This window comes from Galeopterus variegatus, unplaced genomic scaffold, assembly GCF_000696425.1.
Source record: "Galeopterus variegatus unplaced genomic scaffold, G_variegatus-3.0.2 Scaffold345, whole genome shotgun sequence".
NCBI classification, from domain to species: domain Eukaryota; kingdom Metazoa; phylum Chordata; class Mammalia; order Dermoptera; family Cynocephalidae; genus Galeopterus; species Galeopterus variegatus.
This window is the reverse complement of record NW_007726456.1, coordinates 664,182-688,279: the sequence shown is the minus strand read 5'-3', so window position 1 is coordinate 688,279 and position 24,098 is coordinate 664,182. Positions and strand designations below refer to the sequence as shown.

Here is a 24,098-nt window from a genome sequence, read left to right as displayed (position 1 = left end):
TCTCTCTCTCTTGCTTCCTCTCGCCATGTGATCTGCTTGTACCCACTGGCTGTCTGCTGCTTTCCGCCATGAGTAGAAGCCCCCTGAGGCCCGTGCCAGATGCAGCTGTCCCAGAATCGTAAGCCAAATAAACCTCTTTCCTTTATAAATTACCCAGTCTCAGGTATTTCTGTTATAGCAACACAAAATGGACTAATATAATAGCCTTAGGAAATAATTTCAATAATAACCTCTGTTAAGCATCTAATGCTAAAATCTGTGAGTACCTAATTTTAACATCTGTTTAGCATCTGATTGTGTGCCATGCTGTTTACCAGCCACTTTACATAGTTGTTTTATTTAATCCACTCAACATCACCTCTCTCCTTTCCTCCATCCCTCATTTCACAAACAAGAAAAAGTAAGTCTCAAAAATGTTAACAGATTTCCCAAAAGTCACATAGGAAGACAGATCCAGATTTCACATTTGCAGGTATTGAGATGGATGAGACATAATGCTTAGATAATAACTACATATAGTGTTACTATATGAAACTTTTAAATATTTTGTACAGCTCCAAAACCAGCGTTACAATTACTATTGATATTACAAGTGTACTTCAAAAAGTTTGTGGAAAATGGAATTAAAAGATAATATGAACCCTTCTATGAACTTTAGTTATTTATGTTTAATTGAAACACGATTGTACATATCTGTTGGGTACCATGTTGAATATCAACACCTGTGTGCAATATGTGATGTTCAAATTAGGATAATTAGTGTATTCAACATTATACAATGCGATCATTTTTTGTGGCCCATTACCAATTTTTTGCTAACTTCTCCTCCCCCTCTCCCTTTCTCACCTCTGGTAACCTCATTTTTGTTCTCTCCTGCTGAAAGTTTAAGGTATTATTGTGATTGTTGTATCTTTCTTCTTTCGTTTCTTACGTATTCTTTTTTAGCTCCCACTTATGAGTGAGGACATGTGATATTTCTCTTTGTGTGCCTGGTTTATTTCACTTAACATAATTTTCTCTAAGTTCATCCGTGTTGCTGCAAATGGCAGACTTTCATTCCTTTTAATGGCAAAGTAGTATCCATTGAGTATTATACACCACATTTTCCTTACCTAGTCATCCGTTGATGGGTATTTAGGTGTGAAAATCCCTCATAATAAAAACAGTATTATTTGCCAAAGAATTACTTATAGGTGAAGGCCGTACAATAATTTAGGTACAATAGCAATAAAATGTTCAGATGATAGAAGTAACAATCCCATTGTACAGTAGAGTTATCAGGGTAAGAGCAGTCATATTATTCAACCTCACTTATGTTGAGCAAAAGAGTCCACAGCTTATCTTCCCCATCTGTTCCCATTTTCTGGTGAAAAAAGAGCTCTTTAATAACAAAACTATCATTGTAAAGCATAATTTGGGGTACTTATATTTCGAGATAGAAGTACAGTTGATTCATATTTGAACTGCAATTCATACATGTGTGAAAGTCTAATAATTGGAAAATTACACTGAATGGTTAATGAATCCACAAGAGACCAAACTGATGCTGATGAAGCTAAAACAACTAATTTGTAATTAAAAAGTGGTAACAGCAGCAACTGGAAACAGCAATCAACTCAAGACAACACTTCTAACAAAACATCGTTTTCCCAAATTGTAGGAATTCCACACACTATATACATGGCACAGGAGGAATTCTGAAATGTGTCCAAGTATGGTGACCAGACTTTGTAGAATACTGAAAGAGTCCTTATCCTAGTGCACAAAGAAGGTATAAAGGAAATTGAAGTCATTCATCTGCTTTAAAACTAGAATATTTGGGGATTAGTATACTGTGGTCCACACACCGAGACTCAGTTGACCTTGAGTATCATTCTCAATTCTTGATACTGCACTTTAAGCGGGACACAGACAAATTAAAGTACAACTAGACTTAGATAAAACAAAAACAACATCTAATATATTCATTAATACCTATAGAGCACACAGCACATGACACCGATTAGGTATTTAATAAATATTTGTTGATTCAAATTGTTAAAAGCTTAGGAGAAATATAGATAATTCCAAGGAGAGATATGATAACTGCTTTCAAAATGTTAAGACTTATCATGTAGCCATAGAGCTAGGTTAATTCTGTGTTGCCTTTAAAGACAGAACTTCAATCATTGAGAGGAACCTATAGCAAACAAAATTTACTTCCAAATAAGAAGGAATTTTCTGACAATTAAAGCTGCCTAACATAAAAGAATAGTTTAAGGTAGTAAGCACCTTGCTCCTGCAAATATTCCATGAGGATAAAAGATTATACTTCAGAGATCAGTCAAATAATTCCTGTATGCTGTAGATGCCTGACTATCTTATTTCTAAAATCTTCCTAAAGCTTCTGGGCCCACTGCCTGAGCAGAAGCCTAGGGGAGCGATGTCCCACACACTGCCACTCTGGGCCCAGACCCGATCCCCAGAAAGGTCTGCCCCTGTCCCGAGCAGGAGCCAAGGTGGTCTACCACAGCTACCGCCACACCTACTGCCACCACAAGGACAGCTCACCACCACAGGAGCAGCCAGGGCCAACCCACCTCATGCTCGACTGCACTGATACAAGAAGAGTAACCAGCAGATCCTACAAATAGAGGTGGAAGTCTTTCTCCTCATAGCCCACTCCAGAGTAATAGAAGAAACAAGTGCCCAGCAGATGACCAAACATGAGTTAAAATTTCTCATTTTAAGTTCTTGTACCTATCACCATCAATTTGTGATTTAGATGTTTGTTTTTAAATTCATAATATACATTTATATGGAAACACTGTTTTAATTTTTATCTGTATAAAGTTACTTGACAAAATGAAGTTCTACCTAAATATTCAAGCCCCTAAAATGAAATTGCCTTCTATGCTTTAAAATGTTATATTAAAAGTTCCAATAAAAACTGATTAAGATTTAAAATTAAATTGATTACAGGCTTAAGAGAGGTCCCAACATGAAAGTAAAAATGAATTCTTATTATAAGAACTTATAAAAGAGGATTTGGAAATGATAGGGTATATTTTATACCAAGACAATTATTATTTGCATAATCACCTGATACTGGCATAGATTTTGGAAAATTAACAAGGCTCGTCTCTGATGCACTTTGAAGCTCCCGAAGCCGTGTGAGGTACTGTTGTTGCCCCAGAGCACCATCTTCACTATCAAATGGCCTTTTCTGAGCAAGCCCTTGCTTCTGAAATGTCAGCTTCAAACCACCTTCCTGTTAAACAAATACCACTATTAAGGCAGAAACTGTTAAAAAAAAAAAAAACCTTACTGCAGGATTTTAAGAGAAATTTTTTACCTAAAGTGAAGTAAAAACCTTGAAACATTAATGAAGTTCTCTTCTCATTGATGAATCAATTGAATAAAACATTTTAAATCAATTTCTATAGTGAATATGACATTTTCTATCTTAAATGAAAAAAAATAATCCAGGTACAGTTTTCTTAGCACATTGTAACATTTTCAGCTTTAGACATATGTCTCTATGTACATTATTCATATGACATTTTAGAGGACATTACCCATATTTGAGACACAGAGTAATCAATTATGCTTCGAAAATCATACTAAAAAATTAAACATTACTTATAAAAAAGCATGCTAGATGTTTAAAACAGACAGGACACTGACATACCACTTAAATATTATATAAAAGAACCAAAACAGTTAGAAATTTTCACACTATTTAAGAAAGCATCTTGATCAGCAGAAGAACTATTTTCAGTAGTACAGGGAGAGAAACATTTAATGATGATCTCTCTAGTAAAATATTCAAGTCTAATAACCTGGATATCAAAAAGAAAACAATCCAAATACCAGGAAACAAGTATGTGAAGGAAGAAGAGTAAGAGCAGGCAGCCATTTGCAGGAAAAGCATGCTGCACACCGCAATCGCAATCAGGCCCTAGGGCAATAAAAATACACATACGTCTTTGATTTTCACTGTAAACTCCTTTTCTCGTACATGCTTCTTCACCTTTGACATCTGTGTTAATTGATCATGTTCTTCTTTAACACCGGCACCTGGGGGAGTGGGTACACTGGGCTCAATATATTCTGTAGCTGCTCCAGGGCTGTCCAGCAGTTTTGTAGTATAGAAAGAAGCCACTGTGTTAGCATCATAACTTCTTCTAGCTGAAGGCCACTTCCCTTTCAGAACTGTTTGACAAATACTATCCAACCGGTTGATCATCACACGATCCTAGAAAAGCATGCAACATAAAAGTATAATTTTAATAATTAGGCCAGACCTTTGGAGATCAAATAGCCTAAGAGCCTTGATGAATTTAATCTTGGTACGACATATGTGTGTGACATGCATACGTATTCTCACATACATATTACAACTCTGTAAGAAGTTATTCAAGTACAAATTCCCTTTAGTGAAGTTCAAAAATATTACGTCATAAAGACAATTTTCTACTCTTTGTTTTTATAGTTATAAAAGTAATACAGGTTCCTTATAAAGGATTCAAACGACTTAGGAGTATACAAAAGAGCACAGAATCCTTCATTCCTGCACTTTCCAATCTCATTCCTAAAAGTAAGTTTTCCTACATTAGTCTAGTTGCATGGTAGAATTGTATGAATCCAATCTTAGCTTTTTTTTTTAAAAAAAAGATGACCGGTAAGGGGATCTCAACCCTTGGCTTGGTGTTGTCAGCACCACACTCAGCCAGTGAGCAAACCGGCCATCCCTATATAGGATCCGAACCCGCGGCCTTGGTGTTATCAGCACCGCACTCTACCGAGTGAGCCACAGGCCGGCCCCAATCTTAGCTTTTTTTAACCACTGATTGTACATGTGCTCAAATGAACTTTTTTCTAGGTCACAACTAGCTATTGTAATTTCTTCGAGGATGTACATGTGCTCAAATGAACTTTTTTCTAGGTCACAACTAGCTATTGTAATTTCTTCGAGGATGTACATGTGCTCAAATGAACTTTTTTCTAGGTCACAACTAGCTATTGTAATTTCTTCGAGGATGTACATGTGCTCAAATGAACTTTTTTCTAGGTCACAACTAGCTATTGTAATTTCTTCGAGGAGACAGTTCAAAGCTGAGTCTTTTCATAAAGAACCACTTGAATATTAACATGAATGTAAGAGTCCATTATCTTTTATTTCAAACATTATCTTTCTATTTCAAACCTTTCTAAGGTTATGTTAAGAAGCACACACATTTAAGTAGAACACCAAAATGCAAACCTACAGTTTACACTGCCCTATTTTTCCACAAAATAAGAACATCTATCATTAAAGCAAAAGAAAAATACTAAAAAGTGACCTATCCTAACAAGAAATTATTCATTTACCTTTGGCCAATATGAGGCTGCCAGCATGTATCCACCTTGTAAGATGTAAGCAGACTCTGGTGTCCCATTATTCATTTGGAAACTATCCTGGGTCTCATCCTGGGTAGTGCTCAGTGATGCAATGCTTTCTTCATCATAGGCTTTCAGGTGAGGTGTACCTTCTGCTAAGAACAATGATAACCATTTAAGAAAGACTGCATACAACAATTTTAGTATATATACTTTAAAAATCTTACATGATTATTCAGAAATATTCACAAATGAAAAAATTAAAAGTAACGACAACAAAAAGCTTTAAAAAAAAGTAAAAAAAAATTGCCTAGAATACAATAGAGTACCTATCACTTTTAAAATGACTCCTGATAGGTAGACTGCATCTGGACTGGGAGGACTATATAAATACCTGATGGAGATACCATAATTCTCTAAATGAGGTGATTCTTAGAATTGGGCATGTTCCTTGTGGCAACCCTGACAGTTATCCCTATGGAGTTGTTATAAGAGATTGTGGCTCCTGCACATGCATGATGTTGACTCATTTCCTTGCATTTGAACTGTTGGACTAGTGCAAGGACACCTGCAGAAGAGGACCAACCTAACACCACTACTCTGCTGACAAACTGTAGTTCTTATCGTATATCTTCTGAGTGTCAAGTATGGCCTATGATACAGTTGTTGGTCTGTTTATTCTTATACTCCTGGTGACTGCTATCTTTCATTTGTTTACTAAGCAACTTGTTCCAGGGAAAAATATAATACTAAATTTAAGACATTCACAAAGAAATAAAGCTATTTTGTAAAAAATTTAAGTTCCTTTGTATGACTAATCTGTTTTGCAATGCTTCAAATACTGAATAGGGACTGTGGTCCAGTAATTCTAATTTCCTTTTCAATAGTGCTTTTCTAAGTTTTACACATAAAATTAATAATTTCAAGCATGCTTAAGTTATCGTTTCCAGTTAAGTTTTCATTTTCACTTGAAAAGTTGTCTTAAAAATAGCAAAATTTCTTTATGCATATACCTCGCTTTTGGACTTCCTCTTCTTCACTGTCACTTTCTTCTGATGAAGATGAAGACGATGAGGAGGAGGAAGAGGAAGAAGAGGAGGATGAAGACGATGCTGAAGAACAAGATGAGGATGAAGAACTAGAGCCTGATCGAGAATGGGAACAAGAAGAGGAGGAGGATGAAGAAGAAGATGATCTGGAAGAACAGGATGATCTCTCAGAGTCAGAGTCAGAATCAGAACTAGATTCTGATCCTCTTTTGTGGACTCTCTGTTTTTTAGAAGCTGGGTTTGGAGTTAGGGGTTCTGTTCTGGCTGCAACCATGCGTCTGTCTGTTTCACTTTTTCCACTAGATTTCTGGTCTCCAGTAGCCTGTGGTAAAACACCATTCTTTGGACTTACAGGCTCAGATTTTATTAGTGTCCTGGTTTCCACAGAAGACATAGATTCTTCTTCAGAAGACTGAGGCTCCTCTTTAAGGTGTTCACTTTTAACTTTCATATCCTCTAGAATAATACCTTTAGTATCTAGAAGCCTAGGCAGAGAGGTAAGAGGAGAAGCAGAAAGTGCTACTTGATATTGCTGTAAAAGTGGAGTAGAAGTCCTTGAATGAGCCATCTTGCTTTGACTGTAGTTCCTTTGAGCTGTCATAAATGAGAGTTCAGGATCACGAAGAATGTGATAGTCTGTTCGGCTCACCCCATGTTTGGCAGCACCAATAAGCAAATCCCTATCATGAGGACCACATTCCCACCAGACTGGTAAATCTGGATTCGGATGACAAAGCTTCAAGCGTTCGAACAACTGTGGATGTCGAAGGGCCTGTTCCCGTACTTTCCTTAGAAGTTCAATGCGATACAAAGTCCTAGAAGCTCGTTCTTCTGTGATTGGTTGGATAAAAATATTTGGATCTACCAATTCTACATTGAAACAAGGACAAAAATATTAACCACAAAAATACTTCATTAAGATTTAAAACAAATAATGCAACTTCTAAAATGTACTTCTACTCAATGTCATTGTACAGTTTCCAGAATTTTTAAAAAACATTTAAAGTGAGGAGAAATTTAAGTTTTAAAAAGAAGTACTAAAAATCATGTAACATAAAGCACTGAATCTTCTGAAATTAAGTAAAACATAAGATTATTTTGGAAGTACATTAATATAACCAGGAATTTACTCTTAATAATTTTCTTATGGCTGTGCTTTTACTAACACCTGTCTTAAAGAGAAAAACATTTAATCGAACTAACTTATAAATACAAATTAGAACTGTTAAATGACACCCCATAAACAAATGTAAGTTGGTGTATCTCAAACTACACGAGGTAACTTAGGGCACTACAGTGAATTCACAGGGGCTTTTTTAAGTTTCAAGGGAAACACAGGCACATCTGTCAAACATCGTACAATCTACTAGCTTGAGGTAGTTCAGTTTCAACATTAGACCATGCTACATTCCTTCTGATGAGGTCATATCTTTGCAAAGCTGGGTTACTGGCACTTGGGAAGTACTCAAAAAAGATATGAACTTGTTGAAATAATGCAGGGACCAACCTGAGGAACTTCTAATGGACAAATTTAGAACAATGTGAGCAAAAAATAATGATAGTATTGGATTGTAACCTGTAGAGTAAAATAAATATCCATGAATCCGTACTGATATGAATAATTGAGTAAATAGATGAAAGAGAAGAAATGGTACTTCTTTGCAGCAGAATTCCACAGTAAAAACTGTTGCAGACAAGATTTAATATCTTATAAATATTTAAATCAATGGGTAAAAGTTTGAGGAGAAACAGGATTTGTGAGGCTCCTCAAGATATTTGTTAATTATAAGGAAAAGATAGTAATTTTAAACTGGAGAAATGCAGCATAAACTACCTTAACTAAGCGATTAAAGTCAACATCTTCAAGTTGACATCACAAATACCATGGTATTACATTCTGACACAATGTCATTCTGTGGTCCTCTTGTCAAAAATGCATAAACTCAACCCAATCATGTGAAAACACAAGACAAACCCAAACTGAGGGATATATGGCAAAATAACTGATCGATACTTTTCAAAGGTATCAAGGTCACGAAAAACAAGGAATGACGAAGAACATGTTACAGACTGCAGGAAGCTAAGGAGTAAGAACAACCAAATACAATGTGGGGGGAATCCTGGAACAAAAAAAGGACATTAATGGAAAAACTGGTAAAATTCAAATAGATATTTAGTTTAGTTAATGGCATTGTACTACCATTAATTTCCTAGTCTGATAATTACACTATAATTAGTCGTGTTAAGATTGTAACATTAAAAGAGGCAGATGAGAGATATATGGAAACTCCTTGTACATTTTTTGCAACTTTTCTGTAAGTCCAAAAGTAGTTCAAAACAAAAATTGAAAAAAAAAAAGTCAAGGACCATGCAAAAATCAATATGGGACAAGAAACAAGGGTGGAAGTATCCAGTCTACTTCCAAGATTTAAGAAGTTGTACACTGAAAAGCCCAACCTTTTCAATGATTATTTAGTAATTAACTCTTTCCCTTTTCTTTTAAAGCTAGAACCAAAAGTGATGAATTTATTCACATCAATACATTGCTGATGGGAATTAAAAAAAAAAAAAAAAAAAAAGAGGGCTTCTTGGCCATAAATAATGAAAGACACAATATTTTATCTGTCTTTTTAAACCTATTTATGGTCTTCCAGCAGACCTGAAAGCAGACTGAAACCTTGCCTGATTTACCCGGTATTTGGGTAATCAAATGATTGGCTACTATGTTTAGTGGACTGACAAAAAAATCTGTTAGGAAATAAAATTAAAACAAGTAAAGAAACCCACATGGAATTTAAGTCCTTTTATAAACGATTTATATTTTTACTCTGAAATAGAAATAGGAGGCAACTGGGTTTAGCAGTAAGAAATCATATTCAACAAAGAATAGAGACAACTGCTTATAACATAGCATTACTGAGAGGAACTGCTGACAGGATGAGCTAGTTCTCTGCGCTGTGAAGACTGAAATTCATTTCAGAACAGTTCCTTAGCTGAACATCAACACCTCTGATTAGTTGTCTTTTTTGAAGATGGTGCTGGGTGAAGATCTTTCCTATGAAATTTTAAAAAATGTCTTATGAGTTAGGGCCTCATTCCTTGCAAAATTATTCAGGTAAATAATCCCTCTAGCATAGTTCCTATAAGATGGATTCAAAATATAGGTCAGTTCTGTTTACCAAAAGCTATCCTTTATCTTCTACCTCTTCCTAATCATAAATCTATCACTAAATGCTAGCTATTTTCTTAAAACTCAGTGTGTATCTTTATTCTCTTTAGATCTCAGAGGATCTTTAAGCCTAATTTACTTACAATTCTGAAAAACTGCTGACATTTTGAATTAGATAGTATTAGAATCTCACATAAAACGAACTGGAAAGTTCTGAATTTTAGTGATATTGCTTCTTTGACTGAAACAAGGAAAAAATATGTATACATACCTTCTTTGGAAGGAAGACGACAAACCCTCCGACACATGGACATGAATGCATACAAATATTTCTCCAAACTGTCATCAGTTTTCTTATGTAACCTAGCCATAGCCCTAAATTTTGTCCAATCAAATTGTCCTCTGTCAGGATCAAAAACTACTCCAAATGTAGATACGACTCTATAAAAGTCAGCTTCTTCTCTTCTTGTCCATCTATTTTGAAACAGATTAAAGAAAAAACCACATTGGTCACTAAAATAAATACTTATTAATACTGAATATAATAACTATAAAGTAAACTTTAAAAACTTCAAGTATCTAAGACTTTAAAGGATAAATTCAGGTTTATTGTCTTGTAAATATATTTTTAAATGCTAGTTGACTCATCTATCCAACCACACTTCTTTTAGTATAATTGTTCCTTTAGACAATAATAGTTTTTTTGCACATTTACTAGGTGAGAAAATATGCACAGCATACAAGATTATATAAGATGACCCTGCCCTTCAGGAAAAATATAAAAAACTTTCAAAAACATTTATAATATAAGGTAGCATGTTTTTAGTCGTATGAGTTACAGAAACCAAGAATTTTAGGAGAGCACAGAAGATAGAAGGATCACTTCAGACTTCAACAATCATAAAAGGCATCACAGAGTAAGTGGCATTTCAGATGGGGCAAGGCTAAGGTTAGGAAGGGGATGTTAGGAAGAGGGCACAGAATAAGCAAAGTAGAAAGTACTTTGTATTTTGGGGAGATGATAGTATTCCAGATTAACAAGGATATGGTTCCTATTGGGGACAAAGCAAGATGGAGTTGGGGTCAGATTACGAAACACTCTAAATACCTGGCTAAAAATAATCTTCCTTCTGTTGAAAGCTTCTGATACTTTAAGAGGCTAATATTATCATCATACACCACAGATCTCCAAACTTCAGTCTCTATTTGTAGAAACTTTTCCTTGCTTAACTCATAGGATTGTTGTATAAATGAGAAAAAACATATGGGAAAGACCTTTGAAAAATGTTAAAGGGCCATTTTTATCATAGTGAATTATTAAGAAGATTAACATAATCATAATTTAAAAATAGCCTGGGAAACCAATCAAATCATATGAACATTAGACCTGGGTGACAAGAATAGGAATAGAAAAGAAAGATTAAATTGAAAGACTACACAGGACACAAAAAAAATATGACACGGCCTACACTCAAAGAATTTACAACCTAGAAAGACAAGGCATAAACAGGAAAAAATAACTGTCATTATGATATATTATTGTGACAAATGAGTAATTTATTTAGGTAAGTACTATGTGAGTTCAGAAAATGGAGGCAATAGTGTGAGATAGACTCGTTGAAAAAAAAATTAATAGAGTAGATGAGCCACGTGCTGAGCTCTGAAGAATGAGCTAAGTGTGGACTAAAGGGTAGGAAGAAGGGTATTCTGGATGCTAAGAACAACATAAGCTACGGTACTGAATAAACAGCAAGTAGGACATTCTGGTTGAGGAAACAGTAGTGGATAAACTTAGAAATGCATGCTAAAACCTAAATTGAAGAGACCTTTGAACTTAGGGCCATTCAATGCCATGATAAAACTACTATTTTAAGATGATTAATCCAGATCTGACAGAATAAGGGAAAACGTATGTGGTAGATAAAGACAGCCACAAATTCTTTGCCACTTCCCATTGAGAGGTAGAATCTATTTCCCTTTCCCTTAAATCTGAGCTGCCCTAGGACTTTTTTTGACCAACAAAAGGTGGCAGAAGTGACACTTTGTAACTGCTGAGTCTGAGGCTTTCAGAAATCTGTAGTTTCCACTTTTGTTACTTGGAATGATCCCCCTTGGAATCTGAGCTCCCAGTTCGCAGCTAGTACAAACTGCCAGCCATGTGAACAGGGCTACTTTGGTTCTTTCAGCTGTCTCATAACCCCAGTGTGAAGAAGAACCACCTGGTTTACTCACAGAATCAAAAGAAATAAAAAATTGACGCCATTTTAAGTCACTATGTTGCAACAGCAGAAAACCGAAACAGTGTATTTACAGAGATAGTAGTATTTGAAGATTATGGCTAGGATAGCTAAAATCTTAACTTTCATACTGACTAAAAAATTCTGGTTACAATGAATGTGCTGCAAATGCATCAAAAGAACAATGACTTATCTTCCAGAGAACATCCAAAGACCCAGGTTTAACAAGGAAGCCAGGTTATTGCTAAACATTGCTGTTCTTTTCCATGTGCTCTACCCTTTTTGAAGTTAAAGCTTTTACGATGAGAGAAATTTGCCTGTCTTTTTAACAAGGTCTCTTGCAATTTGCTCCCCTTGACTTCAGTAGTTCCAAGGGTTCATCTTCTGTTAAAAGCAGAGGTAGACTTGCCTTTCATACATTCTTATATTTCATACATGTCTTAATGTAAAATAAGATAGAATGAACTTTATTTCATATAATTTAAACTTCTGTTCGATTCATAATTCCATTCTTGAGTTTGCTCTGCACCTTCATTTTTTAATACCTCAGGGTACTTAAACATGACAAAAGAATGATTAAATATGAAGTATGGCTGATAAGTATAAGATGTAATAATCTGTATTAGTTTTACTATATTTGTGAATATATATGTGAGTATATGTGCACAATGCACTTTACTTTGACCAAGTTTTCTATGTATATTTTCAAAACATGATAATCACACCCTGACAGCTTTTAGAATAACAACTATATTTAGATACTATACATTAAAACTTTAGTGCTATGGTCTTACCTCTGCTGTCTTTCTATCTTGGCTGCCATTTTAGGATTAAGAGTGGCTTCTTCATAAAGAGGCTGCATTACACTGGTAGGTACTAAGAAAGTTGGTTGTATCTGCTGGATTTGTCTGTTTTTATTAGTACGCTGATATGCAGTGATGAGACGCCTCAAACGTGTAGTTAAAGCTGATTGAGTAGGCCAATAAATTTTATCACCTTCCATTAGCTGACCATCTATATTTAAAGAAAATAAATAATGTAAATAATAATAATAATAAAAACTAAACAGATACTGTATAAGGTATACAAAAGTACCAAAACTTGTCTATTAAAAATTTTTTCTTCAATGTAATTATGTAGGTGAAAAAAAAAAAACCAAATCTTTCATCATAAAAAAAATTTCTTTTAGGGCTGGCCCGGTGGCGCACTGCTACAGTGCACCGCTTGGGAGCACGGTGGCGCTCCCGCCGAGGGTTCGGATGCCACATACAGACCAGTTCCCGCTCACTGGCTGAGCGAGGTGTGGGAGCAACACCGAGGGTTGCGATCCCGTTGCCGGTCCCGGTCCGGTATGGGCGCGACACTGAGGGTTGCGATCCGTTGCCGGTCACGAAAAAAGACAAAAAGGAAAAAAAAATTTTTCTTTTAATTAAATACATCACAACAGAGCTTAACAGCAGTTCAAAATAAGTAGGACACAGTGGAATAAAGAGTCACAATGTTATCTATTTAAAGGAAACTTCACTTGCACAGAAAATACAACTATTGCATTTCCAGGTCTAATAAATCATAAGGGCTGGCAAATACTCAATGCCTTAACTTAAATAAATTAAAAGGCAAATGGAATCCCATGAGAATCTGAATACTGTAAGCTATTCTAACTAAAGCCTTCTGTATTAAATTTATCTCAATTTAGTTAAAATAAAAACATTTTTAAATCATTGGGAAGAAACATATGTTTTAAAGATTCAGGATAAAAAAATTTACAATGCTGCAACTTTAAAATTTTTATTACCTAAAAAAGTGCAGGATCTATTTCCAAGGTGTAATATTATAATTTATATATGATAATCAAGCTGTAATCATTCACACTAAGCTAAAACTACTCCTTGCATTCCTAGGTGGGAATGAGTATGCTCTAGTGACAGTATGTTCCTATCTTGATATTAGAAAGACCTTGCACAGAAAACCTTTATATAAAGTGGGTGATAAAGAATGGCTCCAAACACACATATAGAACTAATAAGAAATGTGTTACTGAATTAACACCTTAATGATAAAATGTCACAGACAAGTTTAATGATCAAGACATAAAGTCATCAGAGCCTCTATTCTATAAAAGGGCAGGAAGTCACTGCACAAAGATTTGCAATAACTAAAAGTACTGTTAAATTCCCAATTAACTAATATGTCCTATAATGATTACAACTGTATTCAATACATATTTCATATACACTTAAAACATTATAAAAGTATAATAGCTTATTCATCTTATAGTATCATGAGAATGTAAATTTACAATAATATTAAAGAAGTAAATGCAATTTACCTCCATCTGCTATAATAAGATCTCCTGGTGAAGAAACATCATCCTTTTAAAAGAAAATAAAAATCTGTCATAGGGAGATTGAGTCAAGATACATATAATAAAAGAGAATCAAACTTCTTTATAATGGAGAACATTTTTGCTATAGAAATTTTAATGATTAATTTAGCAAAAATAAAACTTTTAATTCCTTGTTCTCAATTCTCACCCTTTCATAGTTATTGCTTTGAAAATTTAGACCAGTCTTTATTTACTAAAATTATTTCCTTTTCTGTAATTACCTTTAAGTCTGTTTCTTCTCTACCAACCTTTCCCTAATTTTGAGTATGCCCTAGGTTTTATTGCTAACTGATTGTTTTTTTTTTTCTTTCCATACACCAACTCTCAGAAAATTTATTCATTCTCATATTTGGTTATTAGATAACCTGAAAATCTTTACTTTTTCAGCCTTAAAGAGTTTGCTTGTGCTGTACATGCGATTTTTATTTGTTAACAGAGCATCTTCAATTAGGTATTCCAATATTACCTTAAAGTTAATATTCATAAGTTTGGCAATTTTATTTCAATGACTACTGGCTTCTATTGTTTCAGAAAAGGCTGAAGTTAGAATTATCATAATTCCTTTGTACGTAGGTCTTTTTCTCTGGTTGTCTGTAACATCTTCTCTTTGTTTGGTGTTTCTGCAATTTCACCAGGAGGTTTCTTGGAGTGGATTTAATTTTATTTATCCTGCCAAGATTCATTTTATTTCTTGAATCTGAGGATTCATGTCTTTTATTATGTCTGAAATATTGTTTTCTAATACTACTTCTCCCTTATTCTCTCTAGGCTCTCCTTCTGGAACACTTACTAGATATATGCCAGACATTATCACGCTATCCTCCTTGTTTCTAAACTTTTTTCCCACATATTCCATTATTCTGCTTATTGATTTATTGCCTCTCTGTTCCAAGTTTATTGCCTCTCACACCCTTTGCCTGCTCTAAGGAAACAGATCTGAGCTCTTCAAATATTTTTTCCTCGGCCAGTCAGTATTATGTTAAGCTTTGTCCGTAGAGGGAACTGGAGAGATGCTGTAGGGGGAAAAGGGTTTTACTTCCTGGTTCTGGTGAGCTCCTCCATGGCTCAGCTCCAACAGCACAGAGGCCTCTTCCCTAGAGCGCAGCTCCTGCAATTTGAGCAGCTTCTGTAGCACCCATTGGCCAGCAGCTTTTCCCAATAACTTCTCTCTTGGGCGGTTTTGTAGTTGAGTGTCTCCAGTGAGAAATTTTCCCAGAAGAACATTCTTTGGCAACCCTAGAGGATGGATTTCCAGCCAGATCCAGAGGGTAGATTTCCAGCCAGTTGCACTGGTGTGGCAGCACAGCATCCCTTCTGACCATGGCCATATTCTCCCAACAAAGTCTGGATCTCAGCTCTGTTGGTGATGTGGCTCTTCCCTGGGTGCTCTGTGCCCCTGGAGTGGTGGATGTTACTTATATCTGCTATTCCCATATTGTTTAGAATTCTCTTTACTTCTTATTAGCCAATCTCTCATTACTCCAGCCCCCCTATTATAATGAATAATTCTTTACATTAAACTTTCCCTCTCTTGACTGGCCCAGACTGATCCAACATGCTATACTTTGGATAATTTCCTCATCTATGTTTTCCAAATAATTTCTTCTCTCATTTGCTGTGTCTAATCTGCTTATCCAGCAAAATATTTAACCTATTTATTGAGTTTTAAATGTCAACAGCTGTATTTTCTTTTAAAGGTACATGTAATTCTTTTTCATATCTTCCTAGTTTTTAAAAATCATATCTTGTCTTTCTTTTATTTTTATTTTTTTAACTGTCTTTAATCACTTAAACATGTACATGTTCTCAATTTCAATACATGTATTATCAGAAGTTCTCAGGGGTCTAACCCTGTTCTTTGTTGCATGCTAACACTGACTCATGGTAAATTTCTCTTCGTATATTTTTTAATTTTGGACTTTGATTTCACTTTATGGGGGCTTCATCTTCAGGACTCATACATAGTATGAACTGAAGTTGTTTCTTCCAGGTACCCAGTGATACTACTAGTCAAGTACCCCTTTTTATATTACACTGAGGTTCCTGGACCTTGCAGGTGAAATAAAAGAATCAACCACAGATTCAAGAGAAGGCAGGCCTATGGTTATAAATTCTCAGGAGAGAGAGCTTTCCTACCCAGAGCCCATGCTGAGATAAATTTCCTTGCCCTCTCCTTGTGCTTTTTGTCTGAAAATACTGCCCTTTGAGAGTCCTACCTTTATACAGAATTTAAGTTTTCATTGCCCACACACTGCGGTAAGCCTTGTCTCTTGTCCTCATATAGGCATCAATAGCCAAACCCCTTTGCTACCAAGACCAGCAAACCCTACCTGACAGCTATAGCATCATCCAGTCTTTTACTATGCTCTCATAAATATTATAGAAAATCCTCATCTCTTTTAACACTTTTTTCCCTACTCCATGGATTATTTTCTATATTTTCATCCAACTCTTCTTTTTGACATTCTAATAAATAGAGCACTTAGAACTATGCTTTGGCAGCTCAGCATTACTCCAGGCTCTACTCTCTATTTCAAATTTCTTCATATAGGTATAGTTTCTATCTCTTGTTGTCCACTTTGCTTTGGGACTTTGCCCTGGACACTGTGTTTCTTAGATCTAAGAAGTGTAGCAAGTGGGCAAACCCCATCCCACCCCCATGTCCAAATCAGCCTCCATCTTGTCAAGGAGGGGAGATCACATGAATTCTGAATGGTTATTTGTGATATTTGTCAACCCAAGTTGATCACTTATTTAGCTAATCTTCTGAGGAACAGAGGAATTACGTATAATGAAAAGGAAAAACACGCAGAAGAAAAAGCAAATAAAAGATACTAAGGAGTCCCTCAGATTGAGGATTTAAAAATATGATCCAAAGCATACCTCTATATCATCTTTAAAGATGGCTGGGGCAGGTTTGTATTCTGGATCTTCCACATCCCTGTTAAAATACCAATAAATGCTATAATACCATAGCGGATTGAAGATTTCTCTCGACAGAACAGACAAGCAAATGGAGTCTCATTGGAGGAATTTTTTAGTTTATTTTAAAGGTCAGACTAAAGTCTCTGCTCTCTAGCCAGAGAAGCCCAAGCCACAGCATGAAAGCTATTCTAGCGAAAGTAAGAAGAAAGCTAGTTCTAATTTACTCTTACTCCCAAGTTCACTTTTAAATGTGCTATTATTAATCTCAACATATCTCTTACTTTTCTCTTTTGGTAAGAAAAGGAAGATTATATAAGGACTCACAACAGGTATAATGAATAATATCGCATCTCTCTTCCACTGTAATATTCTTGCCTTTTCTCCTCTTATATCCCTAGAATTTTATGAATACTTGCTAGAATGAAAAAATGAAAGACTCATCAAAGAATGGGTGTGGGGCAGGTCCAATGTCTTTCTTGATCATAAACTGTTGGACAAGCACTAAGTATCAATAGCTCTTTCAGATTGTAAACTCTAATTCTCTTAATGCGACACAACTTAAACATCACTGATATAGAATATGCTGATGTTGAACAGAAGACAGAGAGATACAGAGAATTCATGACTCTGAAATGCACATACCCATCCATATAATCATTTGCTCTCTGTTCAGCAGCAACTGCTTTGTCATCAGGTTTTCCTACTCTTTCCAAGAAGCATAATGCTGGGTCTGCTCGGATAGTGTTATATTTTTCATAACCTAGAAGCATCACCAATTACAAATGTAAAAAGGATAAAAAGAAGAAAGGTATGTAAATATAAGCATTCCTCATAACTATGGTTGATAATATGCCTGAACTAAAGGGACCATATATTAAAATGATATAGGTTAAGTATGTTTTCTAGAAGTTATTACAAACATTACATGATCTGATAATATCTATAAAAATTTAGATGAAATTTATCAGTTAATATGGAAAATAGGTAAAACTGATCATACACACTCATCCCCCTCCCCCATCATTTCACATAAAAACTCTTCCTGAAAGAGGAAGTTGTGTGAGACTTATATCCAGGAAGGGCAGGTCACATATGCCACCCTCTCATGAGGAAAATGCAGTGACAAATAAACATAGTTTGATAGTGTAAGTTTTTAATGCTGTATATATAACATGGGTGTTACTGTAATAAAGCTGTTAGTGGAAGTCAATAAACTGAGAACTAGTTGAATTACATTATACACAGAAGGTGATCCTACCTACTTTACTTCTTACTTACCATGTTTAAAAACTCCAATAAGAAGTGACTTATCAGCATCAAAGTCCCACCACTCAGCAGGAACTTCTGAGTGGTCTGGTTCTGGTACCCAAACATCAATGTCACTAAAGAAAAAGAAATCACGATATAGCATTATCAAACAAGTCAAAAAGAAGGCAAAATTTTACTGGCTTTTAAAGCATTGTGGATTTTAAGAAAAAGAAGTTAGGATTTTATTTCATTGATTTTGAAAAATTTTCCCATAATTACCACCAATTAAAATTATAGAAGTGAACAATAACAATAAGGATATCATAAAATGAACTAACATTGTTAAACTCATCAGAAGAAATACATTTCAACAAGGTTTACTATTTAATTCTCTTAAAGAATCATATTCTTTCCACTGATTTCCTTTACTCATAGACAAAGGGTTCTACTGGAAAGTAGAGACATATGACAGCAAACAACTTGACAAAAATCATCTGCTTCAAATATTTCATTCAGTATATGAAGTATATAGTATACAGTAGATGAAGTATAGTATATGAAGACTGAAACTCTAAAAGGGTAAATGAATTGCTTTAGGCTGCAGAACAAGTTATATCTCTTCTAGACTGCCGTTACTAAGAAAATCACACTGAAAACGGCAAGTTTTTGATTCATAATTTGATTAAAACACTCAAATTATATTTTTATGCTATATATAAATAATACCACACCATAAAATGGCAACATAATAAAGTACTAAAAACTGTAATAATCCATAACGCTTTGGTAATTTGGCTGTTTTCACGAGTAAGAAATAATTATAGCATTGGTAATTTTGCAAACATAATTTTCTTCTCCTTTACGCATTACTTGAAATTATTACTTTCCCAGAAACCTTTTGCAAGTAATACATATTCAAGTAACATCTCTGAAGAGAAAAAAATGTCATGTATGAAAGGACTGAAATGTTCACTTCTTTACCTTAGTGATTTAAGCTGTTGTCTCCTTGTTTTTAACCCAAGGATAAGAAATAATGAAAGGAGAGACCTTTCTCTGGATTCTTAAAGGAATCTGTCAGCACTTTAAATGAATGAACATCTTACTATATCTAATTTTGCTTTATAACAAAAGGGCCACAACTGAAATATTTTTTAGCTTAGTGCAGAAAAATAGAGAAAAAGGAAGAATGATTTTCCTATGATATGGCAGAAATTGACAAAGATTAAGAGAAATATGGTAAAAGGAGATATTTCTTTTTTATTGAGTTCCTAACTAGGACTAAAAAAAGCATTAGCACTAAAAGATAAAGGAAAGCAGAAAGAACACTAGAAGTAGGATCCCAGAGGGGGGAATAAAAAAGTGGGTCAGATAGTTCCCATTGCTAACCATCAGGTGGCACGCTAAGCTTAAAACATTGTGATTATCAACTGAGGCAAAAGGTTTTTCTGCTGGTAAAGAGGAAAAGGTAGTCAGTATAACTCATGGCTCAAATATAAGTGCCACATACATGTTAGGTGTTTGTGAACTGCTAGGGAAAAGGATATAATATGGTGGATGTGCAAGTGTGGTTGATTTCTCTTTTTAAAGACTCAGTTCAAGTGCCATCTCCTACATGGAGCCTCCCTTAACTTTCCTGGACTATACAATTCATTCAAAATATATTTATTTACTTATTTATATTTTTGGCAGCTGGTCAGTATGGAGATCTGAACCCTTGACCTTGATGTTATAACACTGTGCTCTAACCAAGTGAGCTAACTGGCCAGCCCTTCATTCAAAATATATTTAAATAGCACTTACCATGTGTCAAAAATGGCAATAATGAATTCAGACAGGCATGCCCCTCCCCCTGTGAAGAGGTACCTGCAATACTATGTGATGAGTGCTGTGACAGAGTACTCTGGGTATGTGCCTAACCCAGTGTTGGGAGGTCACAAAAGGCTTAGTTGATGTCAGCTGAGCAAGAGAAGGAGGAGAATGAGGGAAAAGGAGAAAGAGAATGTTCCAGCAAGAATGCAAAGGTCTGGAGACAAGAGTAATCAATCATGGCACATGTGAGGAATGTGGATCTAAAGTTCAGAAGAGAAACGTGGGCTAGAGATTTGGAAGACATCAGCATAGAGATAAAAAATTAAGCCATAAAGAAGAGAACACCCAAGAAGAGTGACAAGAGAGGGTCTATGTGAAGACACTTTAACATTTAAAAGAGACAGGTAGAAAAGGAGACTGAAAAGCAACACACAGAGAGAAAAAAAGAAAAACCGCAGAAGAATGGTATCATAGAAGCATTTTAAAAGGAAGTAAGTGGTCAACAAAGGTAAAGTAAGGTAAACGCTATGGTATATTCACCAAATTTAGCAGCAAGAATGTTGGTAAAGATATTCCTGAAGTGGGTGGTAGAGTGAAGAGAAAGAAGCTGCATTATAATGGAATGCATGGTGAATGGAGAAAATAAAAAGGAGATCGCAAATACAGATACTTCTTAAAAGAAGTTTGGCTGTGAAATCAAGGAAAATTAACAATATGGTAGTTTCAGGAAATACTGGGTCCAAAAGTGGCAAGGGTAGGTGTGTGTGTGTATGCACACATCCATCTGTATATGTGCATTTAAGATGAAGCAGATGCAAATGTTAAAAAATCCAAATGAAAAGTCAGAGGGGGAGATTAATGAAAGGCAAAAATGAAGGGATAATCCAGACAGAGCATTCCCTGAGAAATCACAAGTGGATTGGATCCAGTCAGGCCAAGGGAAAGAAGTCAATTAGTCAACAAATATTTACTGAGTGTTTAATAAGTCCAGATTCTAGAGACTGGGAATACAATGATCAATAAGACAGACAGCATTCTGACCTTCAAGCAGATTAAAAAGTAATGGAAGGGGCTGGCCCATGGCTCACTTGGGAGAGTGTGGTGCTGATAACACCAAGGCCATGGGTTTGGATCCCTGTATAGGGATGGCTGGTTCGCTTACTTGGGAGAGCGTGGTGCTGACAACACCAAGTCAAGATTTAAGATCCCCTTACCGGTCATCTTTAAAAAAAAAAAAAAAAAAAAAACGTAATGGAAGGAAAATGGCTCACTTGGGAGAGTGTGGTGCTGATAACACCAAGGCCATGGGTTTGGATCCCTGTATAGGGATGGCTGGTTCGCTTACTTGGGAGAGCGTGGTGCTGACAACACCAAGTCAAGATTTAAGATCCCCTTACCGGTCATCTTTAAAAAAAAAAAAAAAAAAAAAACGTAATGGAAGGAAAAGATAATATAAAAATAAACACAATTTTTAAATAGTAGCAGGCATTAAGAATGAGATAAAATTAGCTTAAGAAGCAGTGAGTGACTCCTGGGCTACTTCAGCTGTGGTGAGCAGGGAATTGAGACACAAATGATTTGAAGAGGCAGCTCTGTGGAAGATGTGGAAAAAGTATTTGTATTAGGAGGAATAACATAAAATGAGCTTGACATGCTGAAGGAACAGAAACACCAGTGTGACTGAAGCATGATGGGTGAGGGACAGAGTGAATGAAGAGGTCATAAAGTTATATAGGGCCTTGTAGGCCATAAGGAGTTCGAATCTTATTCTAAGAGAAATGAGAAGCATCTAGAGAGTTTTAAGAAGAGGAGTGCTATGACCTGATTTTTGCTTTAGAAAGATTTCTCTGCCTGCTGTGTGAAGGACAGGTTATAGAGAGGCAACAGTGGACACAAAGAGCCTCAATTAGGAGGCCATTGCAAAAGTATAAACATGAGATAATGGTGGCTTGTACTAGGGGTTTAGCAGAAGAGATCATGAAAAGTGCTCATATTTGATATATATTTTGTAGAGCTAAAAGGTCTTCCTGTAAGGTATGAGCAGAGAGGAATCTAGAATGATAACAGACCAAGTGGGTGGTACATCTAATGGGATGGAGAAGACACATATGGGAAGTGGGAGGGAAAGGACTGCAGACAGTAGGTTTGGGAGAACCAGGGGAAGTTTAAGATGTCAATTAGATTTTCAAGTGGAAATGCTGGGAGTTGATTTGGAGCTTAAAACTCAGGGAAGAAGTCTGGGATGAATATGTAAATTTGAGAGTTGCCTATTTATAAATCATATTTGGTATGAGACTGAATGAGTTTACCTAAGGAGAAAGTATAGACAGGTAAGAAAACTGAGGAAGGAGCTCCATCTATTAGAGGAATAAGTGTTGGCAAGAGAGAATGAAATGGAAAGAGCAGTGAGGGAAAGGACAACCAGATGGGTATAGTAACACGAATGACCATAGATGACAGTATTTTAAGAAGGGAGAGGTAGAATAAATTTAGAGAGCTGATCACATTGTATGTCATTAGTGGCCTTGTTAAGAGCCATTTTCAGTGGGATAGCAGAGATAAAAGATTAATTGAAAGGGGTGGAAGAAAAAAAGCAAAATAAAGAAATAGAGACAGTAACTACAGACAACTCCTTAAAGGAGTTTGTTGTGAAGGGGAGCAGAGAAATGGAGTGCTAAGGCATTTATAAAAGGCATTTTTTTCCTGTTCTTTGTTAAGTGAATGATATTAAGGCATGTATGTATGCCAGAAGAATGATCCATTCAGCATGGCTTGCTTGATTTCTTCCAGCAATGTTCAGCTGCTCAGGTATAGGCAAGAAGCAAATTGCTTTAAGGTATGCAGAATGAAAGGTTTAAAATAAATGCTATAGAGAATGGAAGAGAAAATTGTGAATGATTACTTATAGTATTGAGGCAAGATAAAATTAGAAATAAAAAATTCCTTGTAGCACCTCCCTGGTATTCCATAAATACATCAAAGAACTCATTACACTGTGGTATAGCTGTCTGTTTGTCTATTTCCGCTTCACTGAGACCTCAAACTCCTTAAGGATGAGGACTGTGTTTTGTCTTTGTATCCCTAGTGTTTCACAGTGTCTGGTATCTAGTACATACTCAAATAAGTGTTTCTGAAAGAATGAGTCAATTATTAAATTTATGCTTTAATGGCATCTAGATTAGATATCATTCTCAATATTACTACTACTATTGTTGTTGCTATTATATTATGACTTTTAGAGACAGGGCCAGATGAGAGTACTAGAAGAAAGGCAACACACTGGCAACGGTTAATTACCTAAGTTTGACAGATTTTCCTTCTTGTGAGTTTACTAAATAAGGACCCTCCTAATATTTTCTAGTCATATAATTTTTTGCTTTATCATGTTGCTGAAAAATAAATACAAACATATTATTTAACTTACCTTGCATCAACTCCATCAAATACTTTCTGACACTCATTTCCAATGACTTCTTGCTTTAGATAATACAGCATTCTCACACGAAGCAAAACTCTAAAAACAAGGGAAAATAAATCAAAGGCACAAAAATATGAATCACTCTAAAAATTCATCCATGGGGTTAAAATTAGGATGGAACTGTATACAGATTTTTTAATAATAAAATAATAATTACTGGGCCGGCCTGGTGGCGCACTGGATAGTGCGCCGCTTGGGAAGCGCGGCGGCGCTCCCGTCCGAGGGTTCGGATCCCACATACAGACCGGCTCCCGCTCACTGGCTGAGCGAGGCGCGGGAGCAATGCCGAGGCTTGCGATCCCGTTGCCGGTCCCCGGTCCGGTACGGGGGCAACCCTGGGGGTTGGGATCCGTTGCCGGACAGGGAAAAAAAAAAAAAAAAAAAAAAGACAAAAAAAAAAAAAAATAAAAAAAAAAAAAAAAAAAAAAAAAAAAAA

At 35.6% G+C, this 24,098-nt stretch overlaps 1 protein-coding gene across 4 annotated transcripts in view; it reads right to left on the bottom strand.

Moving 5' to 3' along the window:
* The window catches only part of CHD9 (chromodomain helicase DNA binding protein 9), a 209,296-nt gene that overhangs the window by 15,717 nt on the left and 169,481 nt on the right, over window positions 1–24,098 (bottom strand). For 3 of the 4 annotated variants that reach the window (XM_008567795.1, XM_008567797.1, XM_008567798.1), the window contains 11 exons: window positions 23,609–23,698; window positions 18,406–18,509; window positions 17,770–17,887; window positions 17,086–17,143; window positions 14,146–14,188; window positions 12,611–12,830; window positions 9,851–10,053; window positions 6,375–7,280; window positions 5,353–5,516; window positions 3,965–4,237; window positions 3,082–3,250 (listed from right to left, as the gene is read on the bottom strand). In XM_008567795.1, coding sequence (XP_008566017.1) covers window positions 3,082–3,250; window positions 3,965–4,237; window positions 5,353–5,516; window positions 6,375–7,280; window positions 9,851–10,053; window positions 12,611–12,830; window positions 14,146–14,188; window positions 17,086–17,143; window positions 17,770–17,887; window positions 18,406–18,509; window positions 23,609–23,698 — 2,348 coding nt within the window. The remainder of the gene's footprint in view (window positions 1–3,081; window positions 3,251–3,964; window positions 4,238–5,352; window positions 5,517–6,374; window positions 7,281–9,850; window positions 10,054–12,610; window positions 12,831–14,145; window positions 14,189–17,085; window positions 17,144–17,769; window positions 17,888–18,405; window positions 18,510–23,608; window positions 23,699–24,098) is intronic. The other variant, XM_008567796.1, reaches the window with a different exon arrangement.